Source organism: Rhea pennata, chromosome 29 (assembly GCF_028389875.1).
Source record: "Rhea pennata isolate bPtePen1 chromosome 29, bPtePen1.pri, whole genome shotgun sequence".
In the NCBI taxonomy this organism is placed as follows: Eukaryota; Metazoa; Chordata; class Aves; order Rheiformes; family Rheidae; genus Rhea; species Rhea pennata.
In genome coordinates this window covers 5,081,373-5,108,727 of record NC_084691.1, presented here as the reverse complement: position 1 = coordinate 5,108,727, position 27,355 = coordinate 5,081,373, and the positions used below count along the sequence as shown (strand labels likewise).

The 27,355-nt window shown below is 66.3% G+C and overlaps 3 protein-coding genes across 13 annotated transcripts; 2 read left to right on the top strand and 1 right to left on the bottom strand.

The window, feature by feature from the left end:
- The first annotated feature begins 1,919 nt into the window (after positions 1 to 1,919).
- STAT6 (signal transducer and activator of transcription 6) lies at positions 1,920 to 13,071 on the top strand. Of its 7 annotated transcripts, none has more exons than XM_062597518.1 (23): positions 1,920 to 1,999; positions 5,086 to 5,237; positions 5,695 to 5,825; positions 6,291 to 6,429; positions 8,093 to 8,176; positions 8,268 to 8,406; positions 8,575 to 8,636; positions 8,733 to 8,881; positions 8,974 to 9,105; positions 9,202 to 9,390; positions 9,459 to 9,546; positions 9,618 to 9,740; positions 9,837 to 9,929; positions 10,015 to 10,221; positions 10,294 to 10,388; positions 10,495 to 10,631; positions 10,739 to 10,885; positions 11,093 to 11,162; positions 11,235 to 11,360; positions 11,437 to 11,541; positions 11,652 to 11,738; positions 12,268 to 12,396; positions 12,466 to 12,758. In XM_062597518.1, the coding sequence occupies exons 3-23, from the start codon at positions 5,710 to 5,712 to the stop codon at positions 12,659 to 12,661; spliced, it is 2,613 nt and encodes an 870-aa protein (XP_062453502.1). In that variant the 5' UTR covers positions 1,920 to 1,999; positions 5,086 to 5,237; positions 5,695 to 5,709; the 3' UTR covers positions 12,662 to 12,758. The 7 variants fall into 7 exon arrangements, with proteins under 7 accessions (XP_062453502.1, XP_062453503.1, XP_062453501.1 ...); XM_062597517.1 differs by having other exon boundaries at positions 1,931 to 1,999; positions 5,083 to 5,237; XM_062597519.1 differs by lacking the exon at positions 5,086 to 5,237 and having other exon boundaries at positions 1,930 to 1,999.
- NAB2 (NGFI-A binding protein 2) lies at positions 13,010 to 17,143 on the bottom strand. Its single transcript, XM_062597529.1, has 7 exons — positions 17,018 to 17,143; positions 15,703 to 16,512; positions 15,477 to 15,610; positions 15,217 to 15,268; positions 14,802 to 14,928; positions 14,524 to 14,724; positions 13,010 to 14,440 (listed from the first exon to the last, which is right to left on the bottom strand). The coding sequence occupies exons 2-7, from the start codon at positions 16,504 to 16,506 to the stop codon at positions 14,355 to 14,357; spliced, it is 1,404 nt and encodes a 467-aa protein (XP_062453513.1). The 5' UTR covers positions 16,507 to 16,512; positions 17,018 to 17,143; the 3' UTR covers positions 13,010 to 14,354.
- On the top strand, positions 16,220 to 26,856 carry NEMP1 (nuclear envelope integral membrane protein 1). Of its 5 annotated transcripts, none has more exons than XR_009960984.1 (10): positions 19,410 to 19,520; positions 21,396 to 21,517; positions 21,626 to 21,845; positions 22,182 to 22,254; positions 22,630 to 22,723; positions 22,987 to 23,101; positions 23,378 to 23,603; positions 23,945 to 24,118; positions 24,630 to 25,614; positions 25,987 to 26,856. XR_009960984.1 is itself a non-coding variant. In XM_062597527.1 (10 exons), the coding sequence occupies exons 1-9, from the start codon at positions 19,430 to 19,432 to the stop codon at positions 24,805 to 24,807; spliced, it is 1,293 nt and encodes a 430-aa protein (XP_062453511.1). In that variant the 5' UTR covers positions 19,410 to 19,429; the 3' UTR covers position 24,808; positions 25,477 to 26,856. The 5 variants fall into 5 exon arrangements, 4 of the variants coding, with proteins under 4 accessions (XP_062453512.1, XP_062453511.1, XP_062453510.1 ...); XM_062597527.1 differs by having other exon boundaries at positions 24,630 to 24,808; positions 25,477 to 26,856; XM_062597526.1 differs by having other exon boundaries at positions 24,630 to 24,832; positions 25,477 to 26,856.
- The last annotated feature ends 499 nt before the right edge of the window (positions 26,857 to 27,355 follow it).

Here is a 27,355-nt window from a genome sequence, read left to right as displayed (position 1 = left end):
CTCGCTGCAGCGGCTCGCTGCATCTCCTCCATCGCTGCAAGCTGCCATTCCGGCACCTCCAAGCCGGGGCCACGTTGCCAACAACTGCAGCGCAGGAAGAGCCCCAGGGATCCAGCTGGCTCCAGGCCCCGGGCACCGACCAGGGTGGGAGGGAGCCCCCCTGGCTGGGACCCCGACCCCAGCCAAGCATCGTGGATGGCTTTGGCACCCTAGCAGGGACCATAACATCCTGCAGCAGCCGCACCACAGCCTGCGGGGCGATGAGGGCATGTGGGACAGATGCAGCATTGCAGGACCTGCTTGCAGCCCCCCACATGACGTCATCCGTTGCAGCAATGACATCACATGCTGCCCCCCCATCCCAGTGAGTTGGCAGTGCTGGCAGGGGAGGTCATCCCTGCGGCTGGCAGCAGAGCACTCAGTTGGCTCCACTACCACCTGCCAGATGTTGAGGAGGGCCCGGATGTTCATGGAGGCAGCCAGGGGCATGGCAGGTACTCCAGGGACAGGGATAGCAGGGCAGCCACACACCTCAAGCCCCAGTGGTTGTGCAAGCCCCGTGGCACCAGACTGACCAGTGCCAGCTCCCAGTAGGGGCTCACTTGCCCAGGGCCCATGTGGGCCAGGGGCACACGTTCCCACCGCCAGCCCGCTGTGGCCAGCGGCGGCGCCAGGGCCGGAGACAGTGCAGAGCTGTGTGCATGGCACCACATGTTCGCTTGTGCCAGGGGCCTGTGCAGCTCTTGTGGGCATGGCTGCACCTCATGCCACCAGCACACCCCTTGCAGGCACAACAAGGCACCTCCTGTGAAGGGCACACAGCTCCCAGAGCTACACTTGCACCCCATCAGGACCCGAGCCCAGGAGGAGCAGAAACCTGCCCTCTCAGAGCAGCAAGCCACTGCTGGATGGGGAGGCACCAGGCTGGGGCTAAGCTGGGTGCACCCCATGGCACAGTGCAGGATGCACCCTGTCCTGAGGGGGCCGTGCAGGGTATACTCCCTGGGCGGGGCTGTGCTGGGTGCAACCCCATGGCACAGTGCAGGATGCACCCCCTCCCCAGGGGGCTGTGCAGGGTGCACCCCCACGGCACAGTGCTGGGTGCACACCCTCCCGAGGGGGCTGTGCAGGGTGCACCCCCACGGCACAGTGCTGGGTGCACACCCTCCCGAGGGGGCTGTGCTGGGTGCACCCCCCATGGCACAGTGCAGGGTGCACCCCCTCCCGAGGGGGCTGTGCAGGCTGCACCCCCCATGGCACAGTGCAGGGTGCACACCCTCCCGAGGGGGCTGTGCAGGCTGCACCCCCACGGGGGCTCGCCGCGGGCAGGAGCCGCCGCCGCGCTCGCTGCGGCCTCCCCCGCCGCGGGCCGGTGCCAGCGGCGGTGCGGCGGCGCCCCCTGGCGGCGGCGCGGCGGCTCTGCACCCGGGGCGCGCGGGGACAGCGGGCCGCCGGGCCCGCGCGGGGCCGCCCCGGACGCGACGGGCGCCCCCAAGGCACGGTGCCCCCCCCCCAGCAGCGTGCCCCCCGCGCTGCAGCGTCGGGAACGCCTTGCAGCTCTCCACATTCCGGGCAGCAAAGCAGCCCAAAGCAGGTGCGCGGCCGCGGCGGGACACGCGTGTGCGTGACCTCTCCGCACGCAACAAGGCTCAGCCAAGACGCGCACCGCTGTCTGGGGAGCCGCGGGGCGCCACCAAGCGCGGAGCCCAGGCAGAGTGGGCGCCGTGGGGCAAGCGGGTGGCAGCAGGGCGGCAGCGTGGCCTGGCCGGGGGGCGCGTGTGGGTGGAGAGGTGGCGTGGCGTGGCGTGGGGCCGGGGGTCCCCGGGCGGCTCCGGCCGGGCCGAGCCATCGCGGGCCGGGCCGTGCACGCAGGCGCCTCGCCGTCTCCTCCCCTTCCTGGTGCTGGCGAGCCGCGGCCGCGGGTGCCCGCTGCGGGGAGCCCGGCCCCGGCCCCGGCCGCCCCCGCCGCGCGGCGCGGCCTCCCGCGGGACTTCGCCAGGTAACAGGCCGACACCAGCACCGGGACGGGACGGGACGGGACGGGACGGGCAGCGCCGCGCCGGCGCCGCGCCGGAGGCCGCGCCGGCCCCGCCCTGGGCTCTGCGCAGGGCGACGGCGGCGGCGCGGGGCCAGGGGGCCGGGAGCCGCGGGTGCGTGCGGGGGGGCAGCCCGGAGCGTGTGGGTGGGGGCGCCAGGGGACAGCCTGGGGGACGCAGCCAGCTGCAGGTTTGCAGCCCGGGCAGCAGCCGGGAAGCAGGGAAGTGGGGAAGGAAGGCGGCGGGGTCGGCTGCGGCAGGGTGGCGGCCCGCCGCCGGCTGCCTGGGGACGCGCCTGCGAAGGGGAAGTTGCGCTCTGCCCCGCGCGGGCGCGCAGCCGGCTGCGCCGCTCCCTCCGCTGCTTCCTCCCCCCGCGCCGGGTCGCCGCGGGGCTCAAACAGCCGCCTGGAGGACGGGAACTGTCCCCGAGGGCATCCCGCAGCGCCGGAGGCAGCTTTCCAGCCACGCGGGGCAGATGGGCCGGGAAAAGGAGCGCGGAGCGGCGTGCAACGGCCGCGCTGCCCCCGGCGGGGCCGCGCGGGACCGGGCGAGGGCGAGCACGGCCCCGCAGGCGGCCCCGCAGGCGCCTCTCCGCGGGCAGGCGGCATTCTGCAGCCACCTCGCTCCGCACGGCCGCTCCCGGGGCGAGGCGCGCAGCGGGCCGTCCGGGTGCGGCACGGCGTGCCGCGGGGCGTGGGGGCTGCCCGTGGGATTCGCAGCTCCCAGGGGTCTGGCTCAGGATGCAGCACAGCGTGCCATGATGGCTGGGGCTGCCCGCGGGGATCACAGCTCCCCGGAGTCCAGCTCCAGACGCAGCCCAGCGTGCCGCAATGCCAGGGGCTGCCTGCAGGGATCACAGCTCCCACGGGATCCGAGTCCATATGCAGCACGCTGTGCGTGATGCCCGGGGGCTGCTCACAGGGATCACGGCTCCCATGGGGTCCAGCTCTGAATGCAGCACGGCATGCTGCAAAGGCCAGGTGCTGCCCACAGGGATCACAGCTCCTGTGGGGTTCGGCTCCAGATGTGGCCAGCTGTGCCATGATGGCCGGGGGCTGCCCGCAGGTTTCTCAGCTCCCATGGGGTCCATCTCCAGATGTGTGCTGATGTGCCATGATGGCCAGGGGCTGCCCATGGATTTCACAGCTCCCATGGGGTCTGGCTTCAGGTGTGCCATGATGACCGGGGGCTACCTGTGAAGTTCGCAGCTCCCGTGGGGTCTGGCTCCAGATGTGGCCTGGTGTGTCATGATGGCCGGGGACTGCCCATGAGGTTTGTAGTTCCCGTGGGGTCTGGCTCCAGATGTGGCCTGGTGTGCCATGATGGCCAGGGGCTGCCTGTGGGGTTCACAGCTCCCATAGGGTCCTGTTCCAGATGTGTCCCGGTGTGCCATGATGGCCGGGGCTGCCTGTGAGGTTCGCAGCTCCTGTGGGGTCCTGTTCCAGATGTGTCCCGGTGTGCCATGATGGCCGAGGGCTGCCTGTGAGGTTTGCAGCTCCCGTGGGGTCTGGCTCCAGATGTGGCCTGGTGTGCCATGATGGCCAGGGGCTGCCTGTGGGGTTCGCAGCTCCTGTGGGGTCCGGCTCCAGATGTGGCCTGATGTGCCATTATGACCAAGGACTGCCTGCGGGGTTCACAGCTCCCATGGGGTCTGACTCCAGATGTGTCCCAGTGTGCCATGATGGCCGGGGGCTGCCCGTGAGGTTTGCAGCTCCCATGGGGTCCTGTTCCAGATGTGTCCCGGTGCGCCATGATGGCCGGGGGCTGCCCACAGGGATTGCAGCTCCCATGGGGTCCTGTTCCAGATGTGGCCTGGTGTGCCATGATGGCCAGGGGCTGCCCACAGGGATTGCAGCTCCGTTGTGGTTTGCAGTGGCTGCTCCTCCTGATATGTGGCCTGGATGTGGCATCGGGGCAGCAGTTTGGGGCAGGATAGTGGAAATACACCAGTGTTACGGGCCTGCAGATCTGTCAGGGTTCAGAGGCTGGAGTGTTTCATGTGAATGCAGCTGCCTGGGATCGCTGGGCGAGGCCCAGAGCCGGTGGGCACCTGGCACAAGTGGAAGTTCAGGCCCAGAGTGGCACGGCACTTCCAGCCTGGGCTCGTGTGGGGAGAGGCAGTGCTCTCTGCCACTGCCTACCTGCAGCCTGGGGCGCCTTCGAGGTGGGATCAGGCCCTGCAGCATGGGCAAGCAAGAAGCAAGAGACTGGGGGACATGTCTGCAGGGGGGACGCAGCTGCAAGGGGTATGCGCCCACAGGAGATGCACCCACAGGGGGGTCGTGCCCACAGAAGATGCACCTGCAGGGGACACAGCGCACTGCCCTGGTGCTGCGGGGCTGGCGATCGATCATGCCTCTCTGGCGGCCCCGTGCACCCCGGGCCGACACTGGGGCTGGGAATGTGGGTCCCTGCTCGGCCCCAGCTCTTGGTGTCGGGCCGTGGTGGTGGCGGCTGCTTGCACTGGGGCAGGGTGCAGCCCACCACGATGCCTGTGCAGCCAGGCCTCCTGCTACCGGGCGCCACAGCCCAGTGACCGAGCAAACACCGTGTGGCTGCTCCCTGCCAGCTGATATTGCGAAGGCGCCGGGAGCCACCGGCGCTGCCGCGGGAAACCTCGCGCAGTTTCGCCCCGGCCGGGATGTTATTGCAGGAGCCACGTCTTGGCAGGGAAGGGCTGTTTGTCGAAGCAGCGGGGAAGGGAAGCGCTGTGTGCTGGAGCCACCAGTTGGGAAAGGAAGCCAAGTTGGGCACGGCGAGATCGGAGCGGGGGGGGGGGCTGCGCCCGTCCCGCAGCTGGGAGCAGCTGGGAGAGGCACGTCTCACAGCCTCTCGGCACATCTGGGCATGCCCGGCTTACGCTCCAGGAGCGGGTGTGCCGGCCGGCAGCCGCCTGCCAGCCTTGAGCAGAAATACAGGTTGGAGCGGGGCGGAGGGGAGAACGGGCCTGGTCCGGGCGCGCGGAGGCCCTTGTTTTGTGCTCTCCGCGACGTTGCCCTAGTGACGTTGGCTTCCTTCCCTTCACATGGTTTCTTGGCGTCCCCAGCAGCTCCACCTCCTGCCCGCGCTGCTGGGGCTCTCGCTGCGCGGCAGAGACCCACTAAGGAAATCGCCGGCCGCGGGGACACGTGACGCCTTCGCTCACGGGGACGGGAAATCGGCCGCAGGAGGACGGGCCGGGGCCTGGGGCCCCCTGGCCAGGTGGGCGCCGGGGCGGCGGGGGTCCGTGGGATGAAGGCAGCTTTCTGCCAGCACGCCTCGGCCCTGTTCCCGTTCCCACTCTCCTGGCGATCGCAGTCCGCGGATGCCGGTGGTGCACCAGGATGTGCCTGGGCAAGGGGCTTTGCCACGAGAGAGCAGCAGGGGCCCTGCCACGGCCCCTCGCCCCAGCTCAGCGGCTTCCCCACGGGCTTCCCCAGTGGGGCCGGACCTGCACCCCCTGCTGAGGCCAGCAAGCCGAGGCGCATGCGGCCCTGCATTGCCCAAGAGGCTCCGCAAGGATCAGTCAGCGCTTCCTGTTCCTCCTCCTCCTCCCAGCATGGATTTGCACCACAAGCTGCCGGGCCAGGCAGCAGCAGATGGGGCTCCCTCATGCGTGGCGGAACCAAGGCACCGGCCCCCTCCCAGCTCACGACCGCTCGCCACTGCCTCTCCACAGGTGACGGCTCCCAAGATGTCCCTCTGGAGCATCGTCTCCCAGATGCCGCCAGAAGAGTTCAGCAGCCTCTTCACAGAGTTCCCCTACAGCCTGCGCTGCCTCCTGGCCGACTGGCTGGAGAACCAGCCCTGGTGAGTCCCCGTGGTGCCACCGGCCGGGCGCTGCTGCGCTTTGGCACAGCGTTTGCAGCAGGCTCCCCTTTTGCGCCCAGGAATGATCATGGCAGCAAATCCCTCCCTGCGATGCGGTGGCACCGCTGTTCTCCAAGGCACGGCTTTAAGGAAGTGCTTCTTCCCAGTGTGGAGCAGTGGCTGGGCCGTGTGTCCTGCACGAGGTTTTGCCGCCACCACAGTGGGTCCTGGCTGGCGTTTGTGTGCAGCAGAGACCTGGCTGGTCGGGCCCTCTCAGCTGCCCTGTCCCGTTGGGAGTCCAGCTTGCCCTTGCTCACAGCCACCGCGCAGCCAGTCCCTGCAGGGATGCGCACCGCGCCGGCACGGCCGAGCCCCGGGTGCCCCCACTCTGCCAGGACTGCTGGGCTCGGGACTGGCGGGATGGGAGGGCGGCTTGGCCTGCTCAGCCCTCCTCTCCCTTCGCAGGGAGTTCCTCCATGGCTCGGACGCCTTCTGCACCAGCATGGCCACCGGGATGCTCTCGGCCATGCTGGAGAAGCTCCGGAGTGCCACCAGCAGTGACGGGCATCCGTGCCAGATCCTGCAGCAAGTCAGCAGCCTAGAGGTGCGGGGCCGGCTCTGCTGCCAGTGCGGTGCCTGGCCCACTCAGTCCCTGCCTCGGACGCGCCGGTGGGAAGGGGGCTGAGGCGGCGAGCGGACTCCTTGCCGCAGCCGTTCTCCAGGCCGGCGCCATCCAGCAGCAGCGGGTTTGCAAGGACTCGAGCCATAGCGGCATTTCCACGGGCTCCCCCAGCCCTCCCCGCCCAGCACTGGTGCCAGCTGTGGCCCTGGCTGGCTCCGCGAGAGCCCCGGCCCCTGCCGCTCGCGGTGCTGCTCAGCGGCCTCAGCGGCCGCCTCGCCAGATGTTCCCCATTTTCTCCTCGAGTGTTTGATTTCTCCTTCCTCCGCGCAGTGTTTTTGCGAGTCCTTGCTGCATTTCCTCCCGCCGTGTGTGCATGTGTGCTGGGTTTCTTTTTCTGGGCTGTTTTCTCTGTTTATCAAGATCTCTTTGAATTTTGCTCTCTGTCTCTGTTTCCCCCCTCTCTGTGATTGCAGATTTAATCCCTGTCCTCTCTCTCCTGCCACTGAAGCTCTTAATGTAGGGGCTGAATGGTGCTGGCTCCCAGAGCCCACTTCTGCTTGAAACCCCCTTCTGCTTTTTTGGTAACAGACATTTTTAATGTGCAACATTTGGGAAGGGGTCAACTTTAGTCATAACTTCTGGGGAACAGGGTAACTTTCCAAGACAATGTTATTGTTTGCTTTTTGGAAAATCTTTTGGGAAGCTTTGCAGATGTTTCAGAGTTTAGTCCTTTTATTTAAAATCCTTGGAAAGAGCCACCCTGCCACGTCCTCCCACCCTGCCGTCATTGCTTGTGCCGTAGGAGCAAGAAGTTGTTGCTGCGTGGTGCCTGGCTGCAAGGAGCAGGCGCCGCACTGTGCTGCGCCGGGCTTTGCTTGCGGCACGAGCAGCCAGTGCCAACATGGAGCTGGCTGGGTCAGCTGCCAAGTGGGAACTGGGTGATCTTGCACCGGGTGAACGCAGGGCGAGGAGAGTGGCCGCGGGAGCACTGGGAACATGGAGCTGGGAGACAGCTGGGAGGTTTCCAGGTGCCGGTGGAGGGCGGCGGGAAACAGTGTGCCCACTCCACAGCTGCAGGACTGTGTCGGGACAGGAACCGGGGCTCTGCCGGGGCTCCAGAGAGAGCTGGGGAGCAAGGGGCTGCCCAGCAGAGCCCCGGCCCTGGCGGAGCCGCTGCGGGAAGCAGCCGAGGGAGCCGTCCGGCAGCTGGCACCCAGCTCAGTGCTGCTGTTTTGGGAAGTAGTTAATTTGGGAAACACAGAGGGCCGGAGAAGCTGGCACTGCTCAGCGGGCAGCAGCCAGCTGGGAAATTCCTGTCACAGTTTTCAGTAGGAAGTGTTGATCCGCCCAGGCTGAAGGTGTCTGGGAAAGTCATCACCAGGTGCAACACCAACAATGTCGCAAGGGGCTGCTTGCAGAAATAGAGATTTTCCTTTTTAAAAAAAATTTTGAAGTTTTCACCTGTTTTTATGCCCAGTTTTAAGTGGATTTGAGGACGGGAATTGGTTATTTCTGAAGAGCATATGAGCACTTGGTTGCGGTGGTGCCCAGGCGCCGGGTCGCAAGCACTGGGCTCTGGTGGGGTGCCGTGGAGGCGGCGGGCACGCGCCCCCCCCCGACGCCCCGCTCTGCTCCCTGCCCGCAGAGCACCTACCGGCGCGACCCGCTGCGGCTGGTGGCCGTGCTGAGGGGCATCCTGGAGGGCGAGAAGGCTGCTGTGCTCAAGAGGGTGCGTGACGGCTGCCCACGCGTGGGGCGCCCCAGGGCCGGGCCGGGGGGACCGGCCCGCCACCCCCTCACCTCGCATTCCTCTGCCCCAGGACCGGCACCTGCCCCTCAGCTTCCACCGGCGGCAGGAGGAGCTGAAGTTCGGCCTGGGGCTGCAGCGGCTGCAGCACCGGGTCCACGAGATCCAGGCGCTGCGGGAGCGGAGCTCGCAGCTGCGGGACAGCGCTGGAGGTGAGCGCAGCGCCGGCGGGTGCCGGGACCCATCCGGGGTGCTGCGGCCGGGCGTGCGGGGCCCTTTGCAACCCGGCAGGAGCGCCGGCACGCTGCACCCGCTCTGGGTGCGGGGGCTCACGGGGCGGCGCCGGCGCTGACGGGGCTCCCCCTTCCCTCCTGCCGCAGGCTCCCTGCCGCCAACCGTGCGGGACCTGCAGCTGAAGCCAGAAGGACAACCCACGGAGAGCGTGAGCGGGGGGGCCGGGGGTGTGGGGCCGGGTGGTGGGGCTGGTGCGCGGGGGGCCAGCGCGGCGCAGAGCCCTGCGGCCCTCGCTGCCCCACAGGAGCTGCCCGCCCTCGTGCTGGAGGCCACGAAGGAGCTGGAGGCAGCCAAGCAGCAGGTGCTGAAGAGGATGCAGATCTGGAAGAGGCAGCAGCAGCTGGCGGGGAACGGGGCTGTCTGCGAGGAGCACCTCGGCCCCTTGCAGAAGAGGTGAGGGGGCACGGTGGGGAGAAGGGGCCCCGTGGCGCCCGCTGCCCTGCAGCCCGCCGGGCTCAGGGCACCGCTGCCGCTCTGCCTTGCAGGTGCGAGAGCCTGGTGGAGGTGTATTTCCAGCTGCAGCAGCAAGTGCTGGCAGCCAGCGCGGAGCTGGGCCCCGAGCTGCTGCCCCGGCTCCTGGAGCGCTTCGCCGAGGTCTTGTCTAGCCTGGTGAAAAGGTAACGGGGCGGCGGGGCAGCGCCGAAGCTGGAGCAGCGCCGCGGAGCTCTGGCCGGAGCTGGCGCCGGCCCCGCCGTCACCCCCGTGCCTGGCAGCTCCTTCCTGGTGGAGAAGCAGCCCCCGCAGGTGCTGAAGACCCAGACCAAGTTCCAGGCGAGCGTCCGCTTCCTGCTGGGCCCGCGGCTGCTGAAGGCGGCGGCCAAGCCCTACATGGTGCGCGCCGACATGGTGACGGAGAAGCAGGCACGGGAGCTGGCGCTCGGCGCCTGCAGCAACGCGCTCAGGTGAGCCGCGGGCGGGAGGCTGGGGCCGGGGCCAAGCCACCGCGGCCCCCTCACCCCCCTCCGCCCAGCGAGAGCACGGGGGAGATCATGCACAACATGGTGGCCCTGGAGACCAACCCCACCAGCGCGACCTGCTGTGCCAACTTCAAGAACGTGGTGAGTGGGGGCTGCCGGGGGGCTGGCGTGAGCCGGGGCAGTCGGGTGATGCCGGCTCGTCCCGTCGCCAGCTGCTGAAGAAGATCAAGCGCTGCGAGCGGAAGGGCTCTGAGTCGGTCACAGAGGAGAAATGTGCCGTCCTGTTCAGCACCACCGTGGCCCTCAGCCCCAGCAACCTCACCATCCACCTCCAGGTACTGTCCCCGCTGTGGGGCCGGCGGTGCGGAGCCCCAGCGGTGCCAGCAGGCTCCCACGGGATGCCCGGCTGAGCGGGGCCCCGGCTCCCCCAGGTCCTGTCCCTGCCCATCGTGGTCATCGTCCACGGGAACCAGGACAATAACGCCAAGGCCACGGTGCTGTGGGACAACGCCTTCTCCGAGATCGTGAGTGCCGTGAGCCGGCGGGAAGGGCTGCGGTGCGGAGCGGGGCTCGCCCAGCCCCGGGACTGAGGCTGTTGCCCCGCCACAGGACCGGGTGCCCTTCATGGTGGCTGAGCGGGTGCCCTGGGAGAAGATGTGCGATACGCTGAACCTAAAGTTCATGTCGGAGGTGCAGACCACCAAGGGGCTTCTCAAGGATCACTACTTCTTCCTGGCCCAGAAGATCTTCAACGACCACAGCGCCAGCCCGGAGGACTTCCAGAACCGCAGTGTCTCCTGGGCCCAGTTCAACAAGGTTGCTGAGGGGCTGGCTGGGGTGGGCCAGGCCCAGTGGGGCTGGGAGCCTCACCGCCCCTCTCTGCCCCAGGAGATCCTGCCCGGCCGGGGATTCACCTTCTGGCAGTGGTTCGACGGAGTCCTCGACCTCACCAAGAGGTGCCTCAAAAGCTACTGGTCAGACAGGTGGGTGCCACAGGGTGTATGCAGCCAGCTCGCAGCAAAACCGGGGACCGGCCGCAGGAGTCCTGGGTGCCACCCCTCTGCCCTGTCCCTCTGTCCGTCCCTCCAGGCTCATCATGGGCTTCATCAGCAAGCAGTATGTCTGCAAGCTCCTGAGCACACAGCCTGACGGTACCTTCCTGCTCCGCTTCAGCGACTCGGAGATCGGGGGGGTCACCATCGCTCACATCATCCGGGGCAAGGACGGTGAGCGGGGGCTGCCGAGGGTGCTGCTGGGGGGGGGAGTGGTGGCTGCTCGGGGAGCAGGCGCCGGAGTGCCGCCCTGCACCGTGCTGTGCCGTGCCACCCCGCAGGCACCAGCCAGGTGGAGAACATCCAGCCCTTCTCGGCCAAGGACCTCTCCATCCGGTCCCTTGGCGACCGCATCCGCGACCTGGGGCAGCTCCGCAACCTCTACCCCAACACCCCCAAGGACCAGGCCTTTGGGAGTCACTACAACAGTGAGCGGCACGGCGTGGGGCCGGGCGCGCCTCTGCCGGGGGGAGAAGCGGAGCGGGGGGCTTTGGGAGGGAGTGGGGGTCCGGGTCCCTCCAGCAGGTCCTGCTGGCCCAAGAGCCTGCAGGGAGCACGCGGGCTGGTGATGAGGGCGGCTGCAGGCTGGCGCCAGGCTGGCACGGCACCTCACGGCACTCCTCCGCTCCATGCAGAGGAGCAGACGGGCAAGGACGGCCGAGGCTACGTCTCCACCGCCATCAAGATGACAGTGGAAAGCGAAAGGTGGGTGCGTGCGAGCATGCCCTCCCAGCCCGACCGTGCGCCCGCGCTGACGGCAACACCGTCTTCCTGCAGGGAGCAGCAGCCCCCGGGCACCACCGGAGGCCCCCCCGAGGCTGCCGCTGCGCAGATGTTCGGGCTGCCGGTGCTGCGGCCCGAGCTGCAGCACGACAGCCTGCAGACGGTGCTCAGCCCCATCTGGTGAGCTGGCGCGCTGGCTGGGGCTGGAGGGAGCCACCTGCGCCCGTTGCTTACCCCTCCCTGTCCGTGCTTGCAGCCCCCCTGTGCCCTTCTGTGCCCAGCCCGTGCCTTCCGGCTACCCTGCAGGTGAGGGCAGCGTGAGCATGATGGTCTCCGACAGCATCGGGTCCTCTTTCGCCAGGTGGGAGCTGTGCCGCGCTGTGGGGACGGGCGGTGAGCCGGCCTGGCGCCCTGCTGCTGCAGGGGCCCAGGCAATCCGGGGGCTCACGGCGCTCCTGCTCCTCTCTGCAGCACGTCTCCGATGCTCTCACCAGCCCTGGCCATGGATCCCGCACTGCCCCACTGCCCCGAAGCCTTTGGGAACCCACCACTGCCCATGTAAGAGCCGCCACATGCCCAGGGCATGTGTGCACATGTGGCAGGACATGTGCGTGCGTGCCAGTGCATGCACACACATGGTGGGGTGTGTGCATGTGTGGCAGTGCATGCACACGCATGGTAGGGCTTGTGCACACATGGTCAGGCATGTGCCTCTGTGGCAGTGCATTCACACACGTGACAGGGCATGTACATGTGTGGCAGTGTGTTCACACAAATGGCAGGACATGCGCACATGTGGTGGTGCGTTCACGTGTAGCAAGGTGTGTGCATGTGTGGTGGTGCATGCACAAGCATAATAGGGCATGTGCACACATGGTAGTATGTGCATGCATGGTAGGGCATGTGCACGCTGCAGCGCATGCCTGCATCCTGTGCACGCATGTGCCAGAGCAAGGGACATGCCCGAGCACGCCAGTGCTCTGCAGCTGGCCTGCAGCGGGTTCTCCCCCTGAGCTGAGCATCCCGCCAGGGGCAGGGAGCTCTTGCCCAGGCTGTGCACGACCCCATGTCACTCTGTGCCCCCCAGGAACTTCATGCCCAGCCAATTCCTGCCCAGCGGCCCCTCACCAGAGCCACAGGACGAGGAGATGCCTGAGATGGGCCTGTTCCCATCGCCGCCGCTGCTGGAGCCGCAGCCACAGGGCTCCCCGAGGTGGTAAGCATGTGGAGGCCGGGGGGGGCAGTAGGGCCCCCAGCCCAGCTCAGCCTACCCCTTGCCTCCCAGGATGGTGCCTGGCATGGAGCTGCCACCGAACTCTGACTTTGACCAGTTCCTGGAGGAGATGTCGCTGGAGGGCTCCTCACTGGGCCCCCCTTTCACGGCCCCCCCACCACGCAGCACCTACCCCAGCCCTGGCCCCTCGTGCTGGGGGCTGGCGGAGCCGCGCTGGGATGACGGCGTCCGGCCAGGGCAGGCATGAGTCCTGCGGGGCGCTGGGCCGGGGCCACCTCGCTCCACAATGCCCCCGTGCCTGCTTTTCCGGACTCCATGCAACTTGCGCCGGGGTGGAAACTCCGGCGGGGGAGGGATTTTCCTTGGGGGGGACAGCACCACAGTGACGCCCTGCTCCCCTCGACCGCGTATACGCTGCACTTTGGATACAGCCGCTGTTGGTGGGTGCCAGCAGGCACCGCATCCCCCCCGGGGGGGGGCACTGCGGGCCGAGTGTGCCGCGGGGGCGGCAGCCATGCTGGGGGGCACAGGCTCCCCGCTGGGATCAGGCCGACACAGGGAGAGGGGAGCCTGGGGGCGCAGGGCAGGGAGGTAAGCCATAAAATAAAGTTTTATTCCAAAATAACAAAATAAATAATCTACTGTACACATTACAAAGGAAGAGTCGCTAATGCTCTAAAAAGACACCACAGAGTCCTACGGGGGGGGAGGGGGGAGGCCAGGCTCGGCTCCCAGGAGCGGGGGCAGGAGGGACCCCGCGGGGGGGCCGGGCAGGGGGCCGGGCCGCCCTGGCACCGGGCACGTGCCGCCTGCCGTGGCCGGGCTGCATGAGGCTCCTGGCGGCAGCCGGGCTGCAGGCAAGCAGGTGCAGCGCTACACCCTGCGCGTTGGCTCAGGGGTGCACGTGCTCCACTGGTATGCACGCTTGCTGCTGCCTGGTGTGCTGAGGTGTGCATGCATGTGCGTGAGCACACACCCGCCACACGATGCATGTTTACTGTGAGCATGCATGCTGCAGGTGGGCGTGAGCATTCCTGGGGGCTGTGTGCTGAGTGGTATGGGGTTGCTGTGTGTGTGTGGGGGGGGGCACAGCTGCAATGTGTGTGTGCAGCGTGGTATGCACACATGGCGGGGGGAGTGTGTCATAATACACATGCATGCTGAGCTGTGCATGGAGATGCTGCATGGAGGTGTGTCCTTATGGCTGAAATGCATGTGCATGACAAGTTGCACATGGATTTACTGTGAGGAGGTGTGTCTGCAGCTGAAATGCGTGTGCATGTGCTGTGGGGAGGTGTGAGTGCAAGCCAAAATGCACATTTATGCTGAGCTGTGCATGGATGCACTGCGGGGAGGTGCATGCCTGCAGCTGAAATGCACGTGCATGTGGAGCAACATGTGAACGTGCTTTGGGGGAGGTGTGCACCTATGGCTGAAATGTGCGTGCATGTGGAGCTGCACGTGGATGTGCTGCGGGGAGGAGGGGTGTGTGCAAGCCAAAACACATGTGCATGCGGAGGTGCACGTGGATGTGCTGCAGGGCTGTGTGTGCAAGCCGAAATGTGCGTGCGTGCAGAGCTGCGTGTGGATGTGTTGCGGGGCGGTGCTGCGGGGGTGGCGCGGCGCTCTGCGTGCCAGCGATGCCCGTTGTGCCTCGGCACCCGTGGGAGGCAGCGCTGACGCCAGCGCTGGCGGCTCACGTGCCGGGGGCCGCGCTCGCCCCTCCGCAGCGCCCGGGGCCTGTACAGCGGGACGGAGGCGCTCGAGCGGCGGTGGCCCCGTGCCCCTCCGGGGCGAGGGTATTGCTGCTGCCAGGAGCGTGTCCGCCTGCCGCGGCTGAGGTAACGGGAGCGCCGGTGCGTGGCGGGGGCGCCGGGCCCCCCGGGCGCCGGCCCCCAGCGCCTTATTGCTTCATTAGTGGTGGCGGGGCTGCGGGCGCCTCACTGCCGGCTGCTCTCCTGCTCCACCTTCACGGCGCCGCGGGGAGTCTCCAGCGGGCCCCGCTCGGCCGGCCCGTCCTCCGGGTCTGCGGAGAGCGGGAGCGGGGTCAGGGCTCGCTGCGCGGCACCTTCCTCCCCCCGCCCTCCTCCTCCTCCGGCTGCCGCTCACCTGGCGCCGGCGGCTTGGCGGGCGGGCAGGGGCTGAGCCGCCCGGCGCGCTCGCGCGACACCAGCCGCGCCAGCCGCAGCCCCTCGTCCATCAGCGTCTGCTGCAGGAGGTGCCGGCTCCAGAGCCCGTGCGGCGGCAGCCCCAGCGGCAGCTCGGCGGCCGCCCCGGGCGGCGGCGTCAGCCGGGGACAGGCGCCCGCCGCTGCGGACAGAGGCCGGGGGTGGGCGGCAGGGCCGGCGCGGGCCCCCGCCGCCCCCCGGCCCGGCGCTGCCACTCACCCTGCGCGTGGCCCTCGGGGCTCTCCCCGGAGAGGCTGCCGGCGTCCTCGTCCGGGCCGGGGCGGCCCGGGGCCGCGTGGGGCTCCGCGCCCGGCGGCAGCGGCTCCGCGCGGCTCTGCTCGCCCGCCTGCGGGCAGCGCGGCGTGAGCGGGGCGGCGCGGGGCCCCGGGCCCTGCCGGCCCCGCGCCTGGGCCAGGCTCCGCGGGTGCGCGCACACACGCGCACCCGCTGTGCACACGCGTGTGCCCCCTGCGCACTTGCGCCCCCACCCGCTTCGTACACGCGTTGTGCCCCCCACGCACATGCACGCCCCCACGCACATGCACCCCCACCCGCTCGAGACACGTGTGTGCCCCCTGCACACACAGCCCCCGCACCCGCTCTGCACACGCGTGCCCCCCCCGCTCTCACCCACCTCCTGCTTGAGCCGCTTGGCCGCGGGGGCGGTGCCGTCCTCGGGCAGGGCCCTGCGCGGGGAAGCGGTGCGTCAGGCGCGGGGGCGGCGGCTGCAGCCCGGCGCCTCCCCCCGCGGGCAGCGGCGGCTGCGGCGCCGCGCGGGGGCGGGCCGGCCCGGGGGCGCGCAGGGGCGGCGCCGCGCCGCTCCCGCCCGTCCCACCGCCGCGGACAGGGGAGCGCGGGGCCCCCCCGGCCCCCGCGGGGCCCCCCCGGCCTCACCTGGCGCCCTTGAGCGCGGACACGTAGGTGCTTTCGCGGGCCACCTGCCGCGACAGGGAGAAGAGCTCGACGCGCCGCAGCAGCAGCGAGTTGTCGCGCAGGCAGAACTGGGCGGCCGCCTCGTTGATGATCAGCTGCGGGCGGGGGCCGCGCGTGAGCGGGGGTCTCCGGCCGCAGCGGGCCCAGGCGCCGCCCCCCACCCCCGCCCCGACGGTGCCCACCTCACCTCGTGCAGGCTGAGCTGCTTGCCGTCGCGGCGCCGGGCCTCGCCGCGGCCGTAGATCGCGCTGTGGCGGCGGATCTCCTCCTCCTTCTGCCGGTCGCCGTCGTCCATCTGGAAGATGTGCCCCACGGCCTTGGCCAGCTTCTTGTTGAGCTTCAGGAGCGCCCGCAGCTCGTCGCCGCCGCCGCCGCCGCCGCGGGGGCAGCTCTGCAACAGCCGCTCCACGCTCTCCGCCACCGCCCGCGCCAGCGCCGGCTCCAGCGTCTCCGCGCCCGGCGTCTGCTCGCCGCCGCCGCCCGGCGACAACGGCGGGGCCGCCGGCTCCTCGTCGCCGCCGCCTTCCGACTCGGGGGTGCTGCGGCCCGGCCAGGGCGGCGCGGCCGACGGCGACAGCTTCTCGGTGGGCTCGGCGGGGCTGCGGGCTGGGGGCGTCCCGGCGCCGCCGCCCGCCCTGCCCGCAGCCTCGCTGGGGCTGGCGCGCCCGTTGCTGAGCGCCTTGCGCCCGCCGGGCTCGGCCAGCTTGAAGAGCGGGATGCTGCTGACGGGCACGGCGGGCACGGGCTGGCTGAAGAGCGCCGGGTTGGAGGCCCACTCGCGCAGGGCCTTCTGCAGGCGCCGGACGTGCAGCGGCTTGGTGGCCATGCCCACCAGCGCCATGATCTCCAGGAACTCCTCCTCGCCCGCTTCGCACAGCTGCTGCACGTCGTCGCCGCCTTGCTGGATGAAGGTCTCGTAGTAGCCCAGCAGGTTAGCGCGCTGCAGCACCCGGTACAGCTGCAGCTCCCCCAGCGTGCGCGGCAGGGCCATGGCCACCTGCGGGCAGGCGCCCGTCAAGCCGCGCCGCCCGCGGACACGCGCGGCCCCGGGGCCGAGCGCGGCACCGCCGGCCCCGCCCCCATGGGGACCCACCAAGTGCCCTGCCCCGGGCCGCCCACCCCTTCCCCTCCAGGTCCATCACCCCGCCGTGTCTCGGTCCCACCCCTGGGCTCTTCCCCAGCCCACAGAGTCACTTCATGCCCCGGTCCCGTCCAGCCCTGGGATCCCCCCGCGGTGCCCCGACCCCGTCCAGCCCCGGGTTGTCATCGCCCCCGTCGCGGTCCCCCCGGTGCCCTGATCCCGTCCCCGCCCCGGGTCGTCCACGCCCCCGCCGCGGTCCCCCCGATGTCCCGATCCCGTCCAGCCACGGGTCGTCCTCACCCTCGCCGCGGTCTCCCACGGTCCCATCCAGGCCCAAGTTCTCCCGCCCCGCCGCGGCCCCCCCGGTGCCCCGATCCCGTCCAGCCCCGAGTCCTCCCGGTCCCTCCTCCCGCTCGCTCACCGCGGGCCGGAGCCGCGTCCGGCCGCTACGCCCGCCGCGTGCGCGGTCGCCGTGCGCCCCGGGGGGGGCGGCGAGGCATGGGCAGGATCCGCGCCGGAGCTCGGACGGGCCGGGCCGGGCCGGGCACGCTCGCTCCGCCGCGCCGCGCCGCTTCTGCGCGCCGCCCACACGGGCGGTACCGTGAAATAGCAGCGGCCCCGGCTGCGCCGCGGCGTGGGAGGCCTCGGGGGCGGATCCCGCGGCTGCCGCCCCCGCCGAGCACAGCGCGGGCGGCCGCGGCGCAGGGGGGGGGGGGGGGGCCGCGGGGAGCCGCCCCCTCCCCCCGGCGCCAGAACCGGGGACACCGGCACCCCCGGCGTCTGCCCCACGGACGGGATGCGCCTAGGGTGCACGACAGCACCGGGCGGGGGGCAGGACCCCCCCCCCGGACGGGATGCGCGAGATCTCCCTCGCCCGGCGGCCCGGGAGGCCGGCGCCCGCTCCCCGCTGTGCCCGGGGTGCAGCGCGGAGAAGCCGCGCTCGCAGCTCCCCAGCTCCTACAGCAAAGGGCGACGCGCCGGGATCTCCCCCCTCTCCCCCCCCGTTATCCCGGCGCCGCCCCGCGAGACCCGTCCACCTCGCGCAGGTGCTGGGGCTGGGGCAGCTTACGCCGTGCCCAGGGCTGGCACCGCGGCGCCTCCGGAGGCCCACTGCCGCCAGTAGGCTCAAGGGTGAACAGCATAGGGGCAGGGGAGGTCGGGGGGACTCGGCGGGCGCTGCCAGACCCCCGCCCCGTCTCCGGCGCTATTTATACCACGCGGCCCCGGCGCCTGGCAGGGCTCCAGTCGCCCCCGCGCCCGCCTGTCCTGGGAGAGGCGCCGTGGCCCGGCCCGGCGGCGCCGCGCTCCCGGGGACGGCGCGGGCGGCCCGGCCCCCCAGCGCGGACGTAGAGGGGGGGAGAATCTGCCCCCCCTTCCCCGGCCCAGGCGTCCTGCACCTCCAGCACCAAAGCCGGACATGGCCTCCCCGCAGAGGAGCCCAGGTGTCCCGCCCCTCTCCCCGGCCAGGCGCCCCCTCCCCCCCGCGGATCCAGGCGTCCGGCGCGGCGGGGCCGTTCCCAGGGCCGGCGCTGCCCCCGGCTGACGCACATCCTCCGCCCACGGCCGCGCCGCTTCCCGGCTCCACCGCCCACGGCCCGGGGGGGGGGCCGCCCCAGCCCGCCCCCCGGGGGGCCCAGGCGTCCTGGCGCCCCGTGAGGAGGGGCGCGGGCATGCGCCCCTCCCCCGCCGCCCCCCCCCGAGCCGGCCGGCCACCCCTTTCGGTGAGCTGGGGGAGCCCCAGCACCGCCCCCCCGAGAGCTGAGGCGGGGGAGGGGGCAGGCGTCTCGGCATTTAGGTGCTATTCCATGCCGGGCTGGGTTGGGCCCACTGGGGCATCCCAGACCAGGGAGCGGGGGGGCCCGCGGGCAGCGGGGCGGGGCAGCCGTGAGCTTTGCCCGCAAAGGCGCACGGCGGGGAAGGGGCCACGGCCTCCCCCCCTCCCCCCGCGGCAGGAGGCCCCGAGAGCCCGCGGGAGCCCCGAGGGCAGCGCGCTGCTGGTCGCTGCCGCGGGCGGGAGGCAGAAGAAAAGCGCCTTGTGCTCGAGGGCGAGCAGACGCAGACGGCGGGGGGGGGGGCGGCTCCGGCTCCCGCCGGCCGCGGCTTCCCCACGGGCGGCTGGGCCGAGGCGCCGGCCCAGCGCCTCCCCCCCGGCGGGGCGGCTCCGCGTGGGTGCGGGCATAAAGCGGCTGTGAACGCGCCGAGGACGGCGGCACCAGCCCTTAACCGTTGCTTTTCCCCGGGGCCGCGGCAGGGGCGGCCCCGACGCGGCCCGGCAGTCCCCGCGGGCTCGCCCCGTCGCTCCCTGGCCAGGGTGGGCGCCATCGCGGGGGGGCGGGAGGGCCTTGGCCGACGGGAGCGAGCGGGGCCCGGCCGCGTCTCGCCCCACCGGGACCCCCCGACGGCTCGAGCGACCCTACATGGACCATCCGGCGCTGCCTTCTGATAGGTTGGAGTACGTGTCAATCAGGCGCGAGGGGCGGGAGGAGGGCTGCCCTCTGATAGGCTGAGCGTCGTGCCTGTCGCAGTCGTTGTTAGGGCGGGCCTCGCGGTTGCTACAGGCACCGCCGGCCATTGGATCGAATGGAGACCTCGCTCGTCACCGTGGCAACCGGGGGCGGGATCAAGGCTAGTTCCCGCCCGGTTTGCGGTGATAGGCTGCTAACTCTGTCAGTCAGCACGGCCGCAGGCAGGGGACGCGGAATGCACGCGCGCGCGGCCGCCACGCCCTCTCGATAGGCTGGAAGTGCCATCACTCTGTGTGACGTCACGCGATCCCTGGCGCCTGCGTTGGCTGCTAGGGCGGGCGGCGGAAGCGGAAGTCGGCGGAGCGGCCATGGCGGGAGGGATGAAACCGGCGGTGGGGCGGCGACGGCGGCTTCTGGGGACGCTGTTGCTGCTGCTGCTGCCGCCGCCGGGAGCCGCAGGTGCGCGGGGCGGCGGCGCGGGAGGGGCGGCGGCGGCGGTGGCGACCCAGGGCTGCTGCGGACGGTGTAGCGGGGAGCAGGGCGGTGATGACGACATGGGGGGTGCCGAGTGGCCGTGACGTCATAGGGATCCTTGGTGGGGTAAGGCAGGCTGTTGGTGACGTCACAGCGGGTCTCGGGGCGGTGACGCTGACGTCACGGGGAGCGAGCAGTGTAACGTGGGCGAGGGCTGGTAGCGGAGTGGCGGTGACGCCCGGGGCAGCCCTGAGGTCGCTGGGCAGCAGGGGCGATGTGGTGGCTCCGGGCTCCGCTGGCCGCCTGCCCCGGGCCCCCGCGCCCCGGGAGGGTGGGCAGGCTCCGGCCCCGGCCGCCCCGTGGTGGCGCGCCGGGGCTGTGGGCAGCCGTGCTTGTCCCCTCGGGCCGGCTCCGGTCCGGGGCTGTGCCCTGAGTGCTGGCCAGGGGGATGTAAAAGCTGCGAGGAGCAAGGGGGGCCCTTGCGTCGTTATCGCAGAGCTGTCTCAAGCAGGAGGGGGAACCCTGGCCCACGTGCGCGTGCCTGCCTGCTGAGGCAGGAGGGGCGCTCGCTCGCTCACCCCTAAGCCTGCTGGTTTTCCCTGCCCTGCCCTGTCGACTCCGGGTCTACCCTCTGTGAGCTACGGTCTACAGCTGCAGCAGTTCCCTGCAGTCATTCTGGCTCTGAGGGAGCATTTGCACCTCTCTGCTCACTGCCCGGAAAGGTGCTGAGCAGTGCTGGAAGCTTCTCAGAGAGTGTGACTTCACCAGGCTTTGCCTGCTGCCTTTTTCTGTTCAGGGAGCAGTGATTAGGCTAGGCAGTTGCGAACTGGGTTTCGGAGGAGCAGTAGCCTGTCTCTCCTGATCAAGAAGAGGGCTGAAACTGATGTGACTGTTTCCAAAGTCTGTTAGAACATCCAAAGCCTGGCCCCAGGGCAGCTGAGTGACTGCAGGTAGCCTTTCTCTGGGGTACCTGTTCTTCGTTGCTGAGGCCAAATCATGTGATATGTTCAGAGAGCAGAGTTGTTGAGCAGAGGGAGTTAAGCAGCCTGAGCTGCATGCAGCCCCAGTTCAGCAAATGAATCAGAAAAGGTTGTTGGGCACTTGCTGCTTCCCCCCTTCGTCCCCTTAGAACAATTCGTCTCGGGAAACTGAATATTATTCTGCTTTCGGGTAATTACATTTCTCTTCTAGCTTTTGCTGTCTGGTAAATAGTCACAGCACATTATTCAAACACCCACTTCAACCTGTGAATTCATCAGCCTGAACCAGCTCTGTGAGGGAGCATATTTATGCCTCCGGGGAATGGGTTCACTCGGGAGCCTGTTAGCAAGACACATGTTCTTCAGCAAAACTCTCCCCTGGTGCTTCAGCTCTTGTGTGCAAAAGAAGGACCTGGTGCTGTGAAAGAGATTTGCTAAATAAATACAGGCTTTGGGACATTTTGCTGTCCAAATCTGTCTGTGTGATGTTGGCCCCTTTGCAGGATTCTGGAGCCTAACTTGCCCTGACATATTAGCTCATGCAGAAAGCAGGCTTAGATTTAGTTCTTCTTTGAGCTAAGGATGGCTCTAGAATGAGGAACTGTGCTAGAAAGAGGAATAGGGGAAGAGTCTCTGTTGTTTCTAGTAATCCTAGAAATAGGGATATTCCAGAAAAGAACCAGCCAGTATATTCATTCCAAGGAAAACAGAGGAAAGACTTTTATTTTTCCCAGTCAAGGTATAATTAACTGGGGGAACTCTTGCAAGGGGAAGTAGCCCCATGTGTTTTGATGGGAGGTTGCTCATATTGAAGCAGACAGGAATAGATGCCTCATGTTTGGCTTGTGTTGCTAAATCTCCTTTTTCCTACTCTGTGAAGATGCTAAGGAATCGGTCATACCACTCCAAGAGGGCTGTAGGTGCAATCAATCAGCTTCCCACCGTTTCTGTTATACCAACACACGTGTCCCGCAATGGCATGACATATGGACCAGGATGCAGGTGAGCGGAGAAGGCAGGCTCTTGTAAGGGTCTAGCAAGGCTGAGCCCCTCCTGCCTTTCCAGCACTTGCAGCAATACACCCCCGAGTCACTTCTCTCCTGTTTGCAGATCCGGATCAACAGCAGCAGGATGATCCGAGTCATCCAGGTGGACAGCGAGGAGGAGCTGAAGGAGCTGGAGGAGTTCAACATGTGGAATTTTCTCTTCTCCTTCCTGAAGGAGAAGCTGAATGACACCTGCATTGATGTGGATCTTTACAGCAACAAGACCTGCCTGAAGGTCGAGCTGCTGGAGACAGGCACTACATATTGTGTCATCTTCTTCCGAAGTATGTCTTGTTGCCTGTGGGGGGATTTGCTTGGCTAGGAAATGGATTTGACTCTGCCAGGATGCTCAGGAGAGCAAGGAGGATCTGGTACAGATCTCATGGTCTGAGGGCTGGCAGGGTTGGTCCTTTGCTGGAAAGGAGAATGGCTTGGAAAGGGGAGCATGCCCCATCTCATGGGATGTAAAATTAGGGAAGGGAGCATTCTGTCTCTCCCCTCTCGGGGTTTGCCTTGGACACTGCCTGTTCCCAGCTCTTACGACAGCGTGGTAAGCTGGAGCTCGTCATAGAGGACACTGGGCTAGGATATCTCTCAACCTGGACTTGCTCCTTTTCCAGGATTTGACCCTAAACTCTTCCTGGTTTTCTTCCTGGGACTGTTGTTGTTCTTCTGTGGGGATATGCTGAGCAGGTGAGTCACCTCCCTTTATCGTGTGAGTTGGGGGCTGAGCTGTGGTGGATGTGCAGGGTAGCTTTGCTTGCCTGTGTGCTGTGGATAGGTGGAGTCATGTAGCAGAGTATACCTCTGTCTGTTTTGGGGCTGCACTGGGAGCCCTGCCTGACTTCCACAGACATGGAAGTTCTGCCCAGTTTCCTTGGGTTTCCAGGATGCAAGGTGCCTTCTGATGGCACCAGGTGTTTGTTTTGGGTTTTTTTTTTTTGGGGGGGGGCACTGCCTGGCTGGCTTTGGCTGCCTGCAGACTTCTCTTGGAGGATTGTTCCCAGCATGTGTATTTGCAGCTGTAAGTTGTAAAAGACCTTGTGTGTGTGTCTGCGATGTCCACAGGAGCCAGCTCTTCTACTATTCGGCTGGGATAAGTTTTGGCTTGCTGGCCTCAGTGCTCATCCTCATCTACATGATGTCCAAGGTCATGCCGAAAGTGAGTATTGGGCCCTCCTGTGATGAGAGACTATGCAGCAGCCAGGCTGGTCTGGAGGTGGGGCTGGCTGTGCTATGGTGCTTAACAGCCCTTTTCGTACCTGCACAAGTGTTTTGGTAAGAGTGCGGGAGTACATGGCCTTGGGGTGTTGAGCTGTGGGTCTGGCTTTGCATATACCTAGGCTTGGAAATTGAGGGAAGCAGGTATAGCCATAGGTGTCTTCTAGCCGCAGCCTGTACTGATTCTTCTGTCTTCTTTCCTAGAAAAGTCCTGTTTACTTCCTGCTGCTAGGAGGCTGGTCTTTTTCCCTTTACCTCCTTCAGCTGATCTTCAAGAACCTACGAGAGATCTGCAAGTCGTACTGGCAGTACCTCCTAGGTGAGTGTGGGCCCTTCAGACCTGCTGGCTTACCAGTCTGCATGACTCCTCCCTGGAGCTGCAGCACACTAGTGAAAAACGCTGAGGCTTCCTGCCCTCCTCATTGCCACAGATACTGCTCTGGTGCAGCTGAAAGAGAAGGACTCTAGGGTTTGGTTTAACTGCAGCTCTGATAGACACTGCTTAGCAAGCTCTGGCTCAGCCAGAATTGAGCCAGTGCTGTGAGAGTGCCCATGCACTGGTTCCCTCCTGCCTGATCACTGTGCTCTCCTGCAGGCTACCTGCTGCTTGTGGGCTTTGTGAGCTTTGGTGTGTGCTACCGATATGGCCCACTGGAGAACGAGCGCAGCATCAACCTGCTCTCCTGGACCTTGCAGCTCCTGGGCCTGTTGCTGATGTACTCGGGCATCCAGATCCGGCCCATCGCCTTGGCCGTGGTAGTCATTGCCATCTGCACCAAGAACTTGGACTATCCTTTGCAGTGGGCCTATGGTGCTTACAGGTGAGGGCTGCTGGTATCTTGGCCTCATCTGCTTCCCAGGCATTGCCTGGCCCAGGCAAGCTGCTAGATGGAGCCCAGGTTGCAGGACCAGGGTATTTCTGCTGAGGCTGGGGCCCAGGGAGGGGTACACGGATGGTATTGTCTCCTTTCCCCTTGGATGTGTGAGGAACAGCTCCTCATGGCTGGGAGTCTCCCTTGGAAGTGGGGTACAGAGGCCAGAAGGATGTGCTCTGCTCCTTCCCACCAGTAGCTCTTGCCTCAACTCTCTTGGGGATTTGAACCTGTGGTGGGGAGCTTTGCCCTGGCTTGGGGGGCAGTAACTGGTGCTGCTCTGCTGGCAGGAGAGTACAGAATGCCAGGCTCGGGCCGAGCCCCCCTCGTCTGCTGACAGAGGAGGAGTACCGCATCCAAGGCGAGGTGGAGACACGCAGGGCCCTTGAGGAGCTGCGAAGCTACTGCAATAGCCCAGATTTCTCTGCCTGGGCTGCAGTCTCCCGCATCCAGTCTCCTAAGAGGTAACTTCTGGCAGCATGCTCAGGGTGGCTGACGCGCATTTCCACGTGCTTCTGAGCACTAAGGTTGCTTTGTGTATGCCCTGGAGGTGACAGCTCTGCTCGCCTTTCACCTCAAGCTTTATGGATGGGGAGGCTGGGGCCCAGAAGGTCTCTGGCATGCTGGAAGCAGGGCATGTCACAAGGCGAGGGACAGAATAGCTCCCCCAGTCCTGACCCAATCTTCCTCATGCTAGGCCACTTCTCAGACATGGCTCTGCCCATGTCTAAGCAGGCGTGGAGGGAGGTAGTACACTCTGCCAGAGCACTGCTGGGCTCCATCTGCAGTATCACCCCATGGACTGGGGCCTCAGGTTAATGGGGTACAGCCCTGCGCATGCTGACACTGTTGCCACACTGCATAGCTGAGCTGGTGTGTCGGGGCATTGAAACTATCACTGGCTCCTGTGCCAGGGCCTCACAGGGGACTTTTCAGTGTGAGTGCACAACACACTGCCTTGTGGCTTTTTCCTAGGTTTGCTGACTTCGTCGGGGGCGCATCTCACCTCACCCTGAATGAGGTCTCTGTCCACGAGCAGGAGTATGGCCTGGGTGGTGTCTTTCTCGAGGACCAGCTCTTTGAGGAGGAGGACTCCTTTGATAGGGATCACACAAGCTACTCACTGTCCCACAATCACCTGGATGCTGATTGAGGTCAGCTGCCCCAGATCCACAAAGGCAAGGGGCAGAACTGCTATTGTTATCTCCATTTCCCTGACACACGCAGTGCACATGCACACAGCCCTGCCTGCGGCATGGGCGAGACCCCCAGCCAGGGGACAGGGAGAGCTGGCTCTCCTGTCCCGGGGGTGCTCCCAGCACCTCGGGTGCCATCCTGAGCTGGGCCACCATTAACTCTGCAGTGGAGCCAAACTGGGAGGGAAAGATAAGGGAAGCTGATGGCCCACCTTCCCCAGGCAATTCCTGCTAGGCTGAGGCATGAAAGCTTTCAACAGCACAGCCTTCAGTGCTGACAGCGGGTGACCATAAGGTGGCCAGGCTCTGCAGTGCTAACACGACATGGGACATTGCTGTTGACAAAGGTGGACTGGAGCTATCCTAGCTTTTGGTGTGCATGTGTATGAGCCTCCTAGGATGTGAATCAGATGGGCAGGGACTTCCCTCCCAGCCCTGCAGGCACTTTATTGACTCCTGTGAGTGCACTGAGCTCCCTGTCCCTCAGCATCACTGCTGCAGCCAGCTGATGAGGAGGCTTATCCCCACACTGTTACCTCTGGGGTATGGAGTACATTCGCCCTGATGGGAGCATCTCTGTGCCTGATGGGATGTGGAAGGGAGTGACAAGTCTGTCTTATGTGCAGATGCCTGTAGAGGGATGACACGTGCATGCGAGGAACTTTGGACCTGTCCTTCTGGTGTCTGCGTGCTCAGCAGCTGTCTGTTGCTAGGCTGTCTGTGGAGAGAGTGGCTTTCCAGATGCGGCAGGGTCTGGGATGCAGGTGAACTATTCCCCTTCATGCTACTGCTTAGCAAAGACACCGAAGGGCTCCGGTGGTTGGGATGTGACTCTGACTTGGATCAAAACCCTCGTGGATACCAAAAATCCCGATGCCTCCTGGGCGGAGACATGGCTCTGCGAGTGCCTCTTGCAGGTGGAGGGGTGTGCATGTGCATTACAGACCTCAGAAGGTCCTTAAGTTTTTTTGGCCCCATGCACAGCTTGCCCTGTCCTCCCCTTGTGGCTGTGATGTGGCAGACTCTGTGCTGGCAGCCCTACATCTCTGCTTCCCCATGCTCTCCTCTCTGCCGAGCAGTCCCTGGCTGAGGACCTGTGAATGTGCTTCCTTCTCCCTGGTCTGCTCCATGTTTAGGTGCTTGACAGCTCCTTGCCCACCAACCATCCTAGACTTCAGCTTTGGAGGAAGTGTGGGGTGTTTACAGAGCCTGAGGGTCCCTGGAGACTGCTCTGCAGCTGGCTTTGAGGCCATGTCTGAAAAGCAGCCTGGCCCTTAAGCTGGGCTGCTGGCTGTCTTCCAGCATGTGGCAACACCTGTGCTTCCTCACCATGGCCTGTAAATGCCTCTGTGCGAGGTGTTTGTGATCCAGGTGAGTCTCCCAAGTGTGCTGGGGCCCTGGAGGTACTGTTCTTTGCTGCTGACCCTCTGTACCTGTGGGGACTGTCCCTGCATGCTCCTCTCCCCTGCTGATGTGAGGCAGAGAGATTGACCCTGATTGTATTTACTCCTTCCTGCGCTGGGGAAAGGGCTTTGCTCTTTGGCAGCCAGACGCTGTTAAAGGCTGGTCCTCAGCCTTGGCAAAGCACAGACATGGAGGGGATGCCTCAGTCTATGCAACTTTCTAAGCAATAAAACTGCCCTCCTGTAGCCTTACTGCCCAAGGGGCTGCATCTGTTGCCCGCAGCCTGGCCTTTACCTTGTCTCAGTATTATTTTTTCCCTTTGGCTGTGAGAGGAAGGAGGAAGCATCCCCAGCACCCTCTGCTGTGTCTCCCTGGGCTGCTCTTTCCAAGCAGCTGTAGCTCTTCTCGCTGTTGGTTTGTTTCTGTGCCAGGTTTGCTCTCCTGCCCTTGCCCTGCTTCTGTCCTCACTTTGGTGTGAGTGGCCTCTGCCAGCAGCCCAGCACACGTTCCTCCCTGTATGCTATGGCTCTTTTGTCCCCTCTGTAGTTAACGCAGGTTGAAGATTGATTATTTTTTTTAATAAAGGTGTATTTTGTAGGTGATGAGGCCTCATTTGTCCATCCCCCAGTGATCCCCAGTAACAAGGGTGCATTAGGCCTGACTGTCCACGGGAGCTTGCTACGCTGAGCAGGCTGTGGGATACTTGGGGACAAGGAGCAGGCGGCTGGGAGGTGGGGACCTGTGGAGGGCAAGATGAGAACAGAACCAAAGGCAAGACTGAACCTCTGGGGAGATGAGCTGTAAGCCATGATGGTGACTTTGTTCCGGTGAGGGCAGGTGCCTTTCCCCTGGGGAGCAGCCCAGGGCATTCCTAGCCCTGTACCTTGCCCTGGTTTCCTGGAGCCCTGGAAGGAAGCTCCCTTTGTTTGCTTGGCTGCAATTGAGTTTGCCTGCTTGTTCCGGCTATAAATTGTTGCTGGGGGTGGAGGAAAAGGCAGCAGTAACAGCTCAGCCTGGCTGAGCCCACCGCCAGGGGCAGGTGAGCAGCCTGGCATCGCTTCCCAACTTGCCACCCTGCTGCTTGCCTTGGTTTCCCTGTCT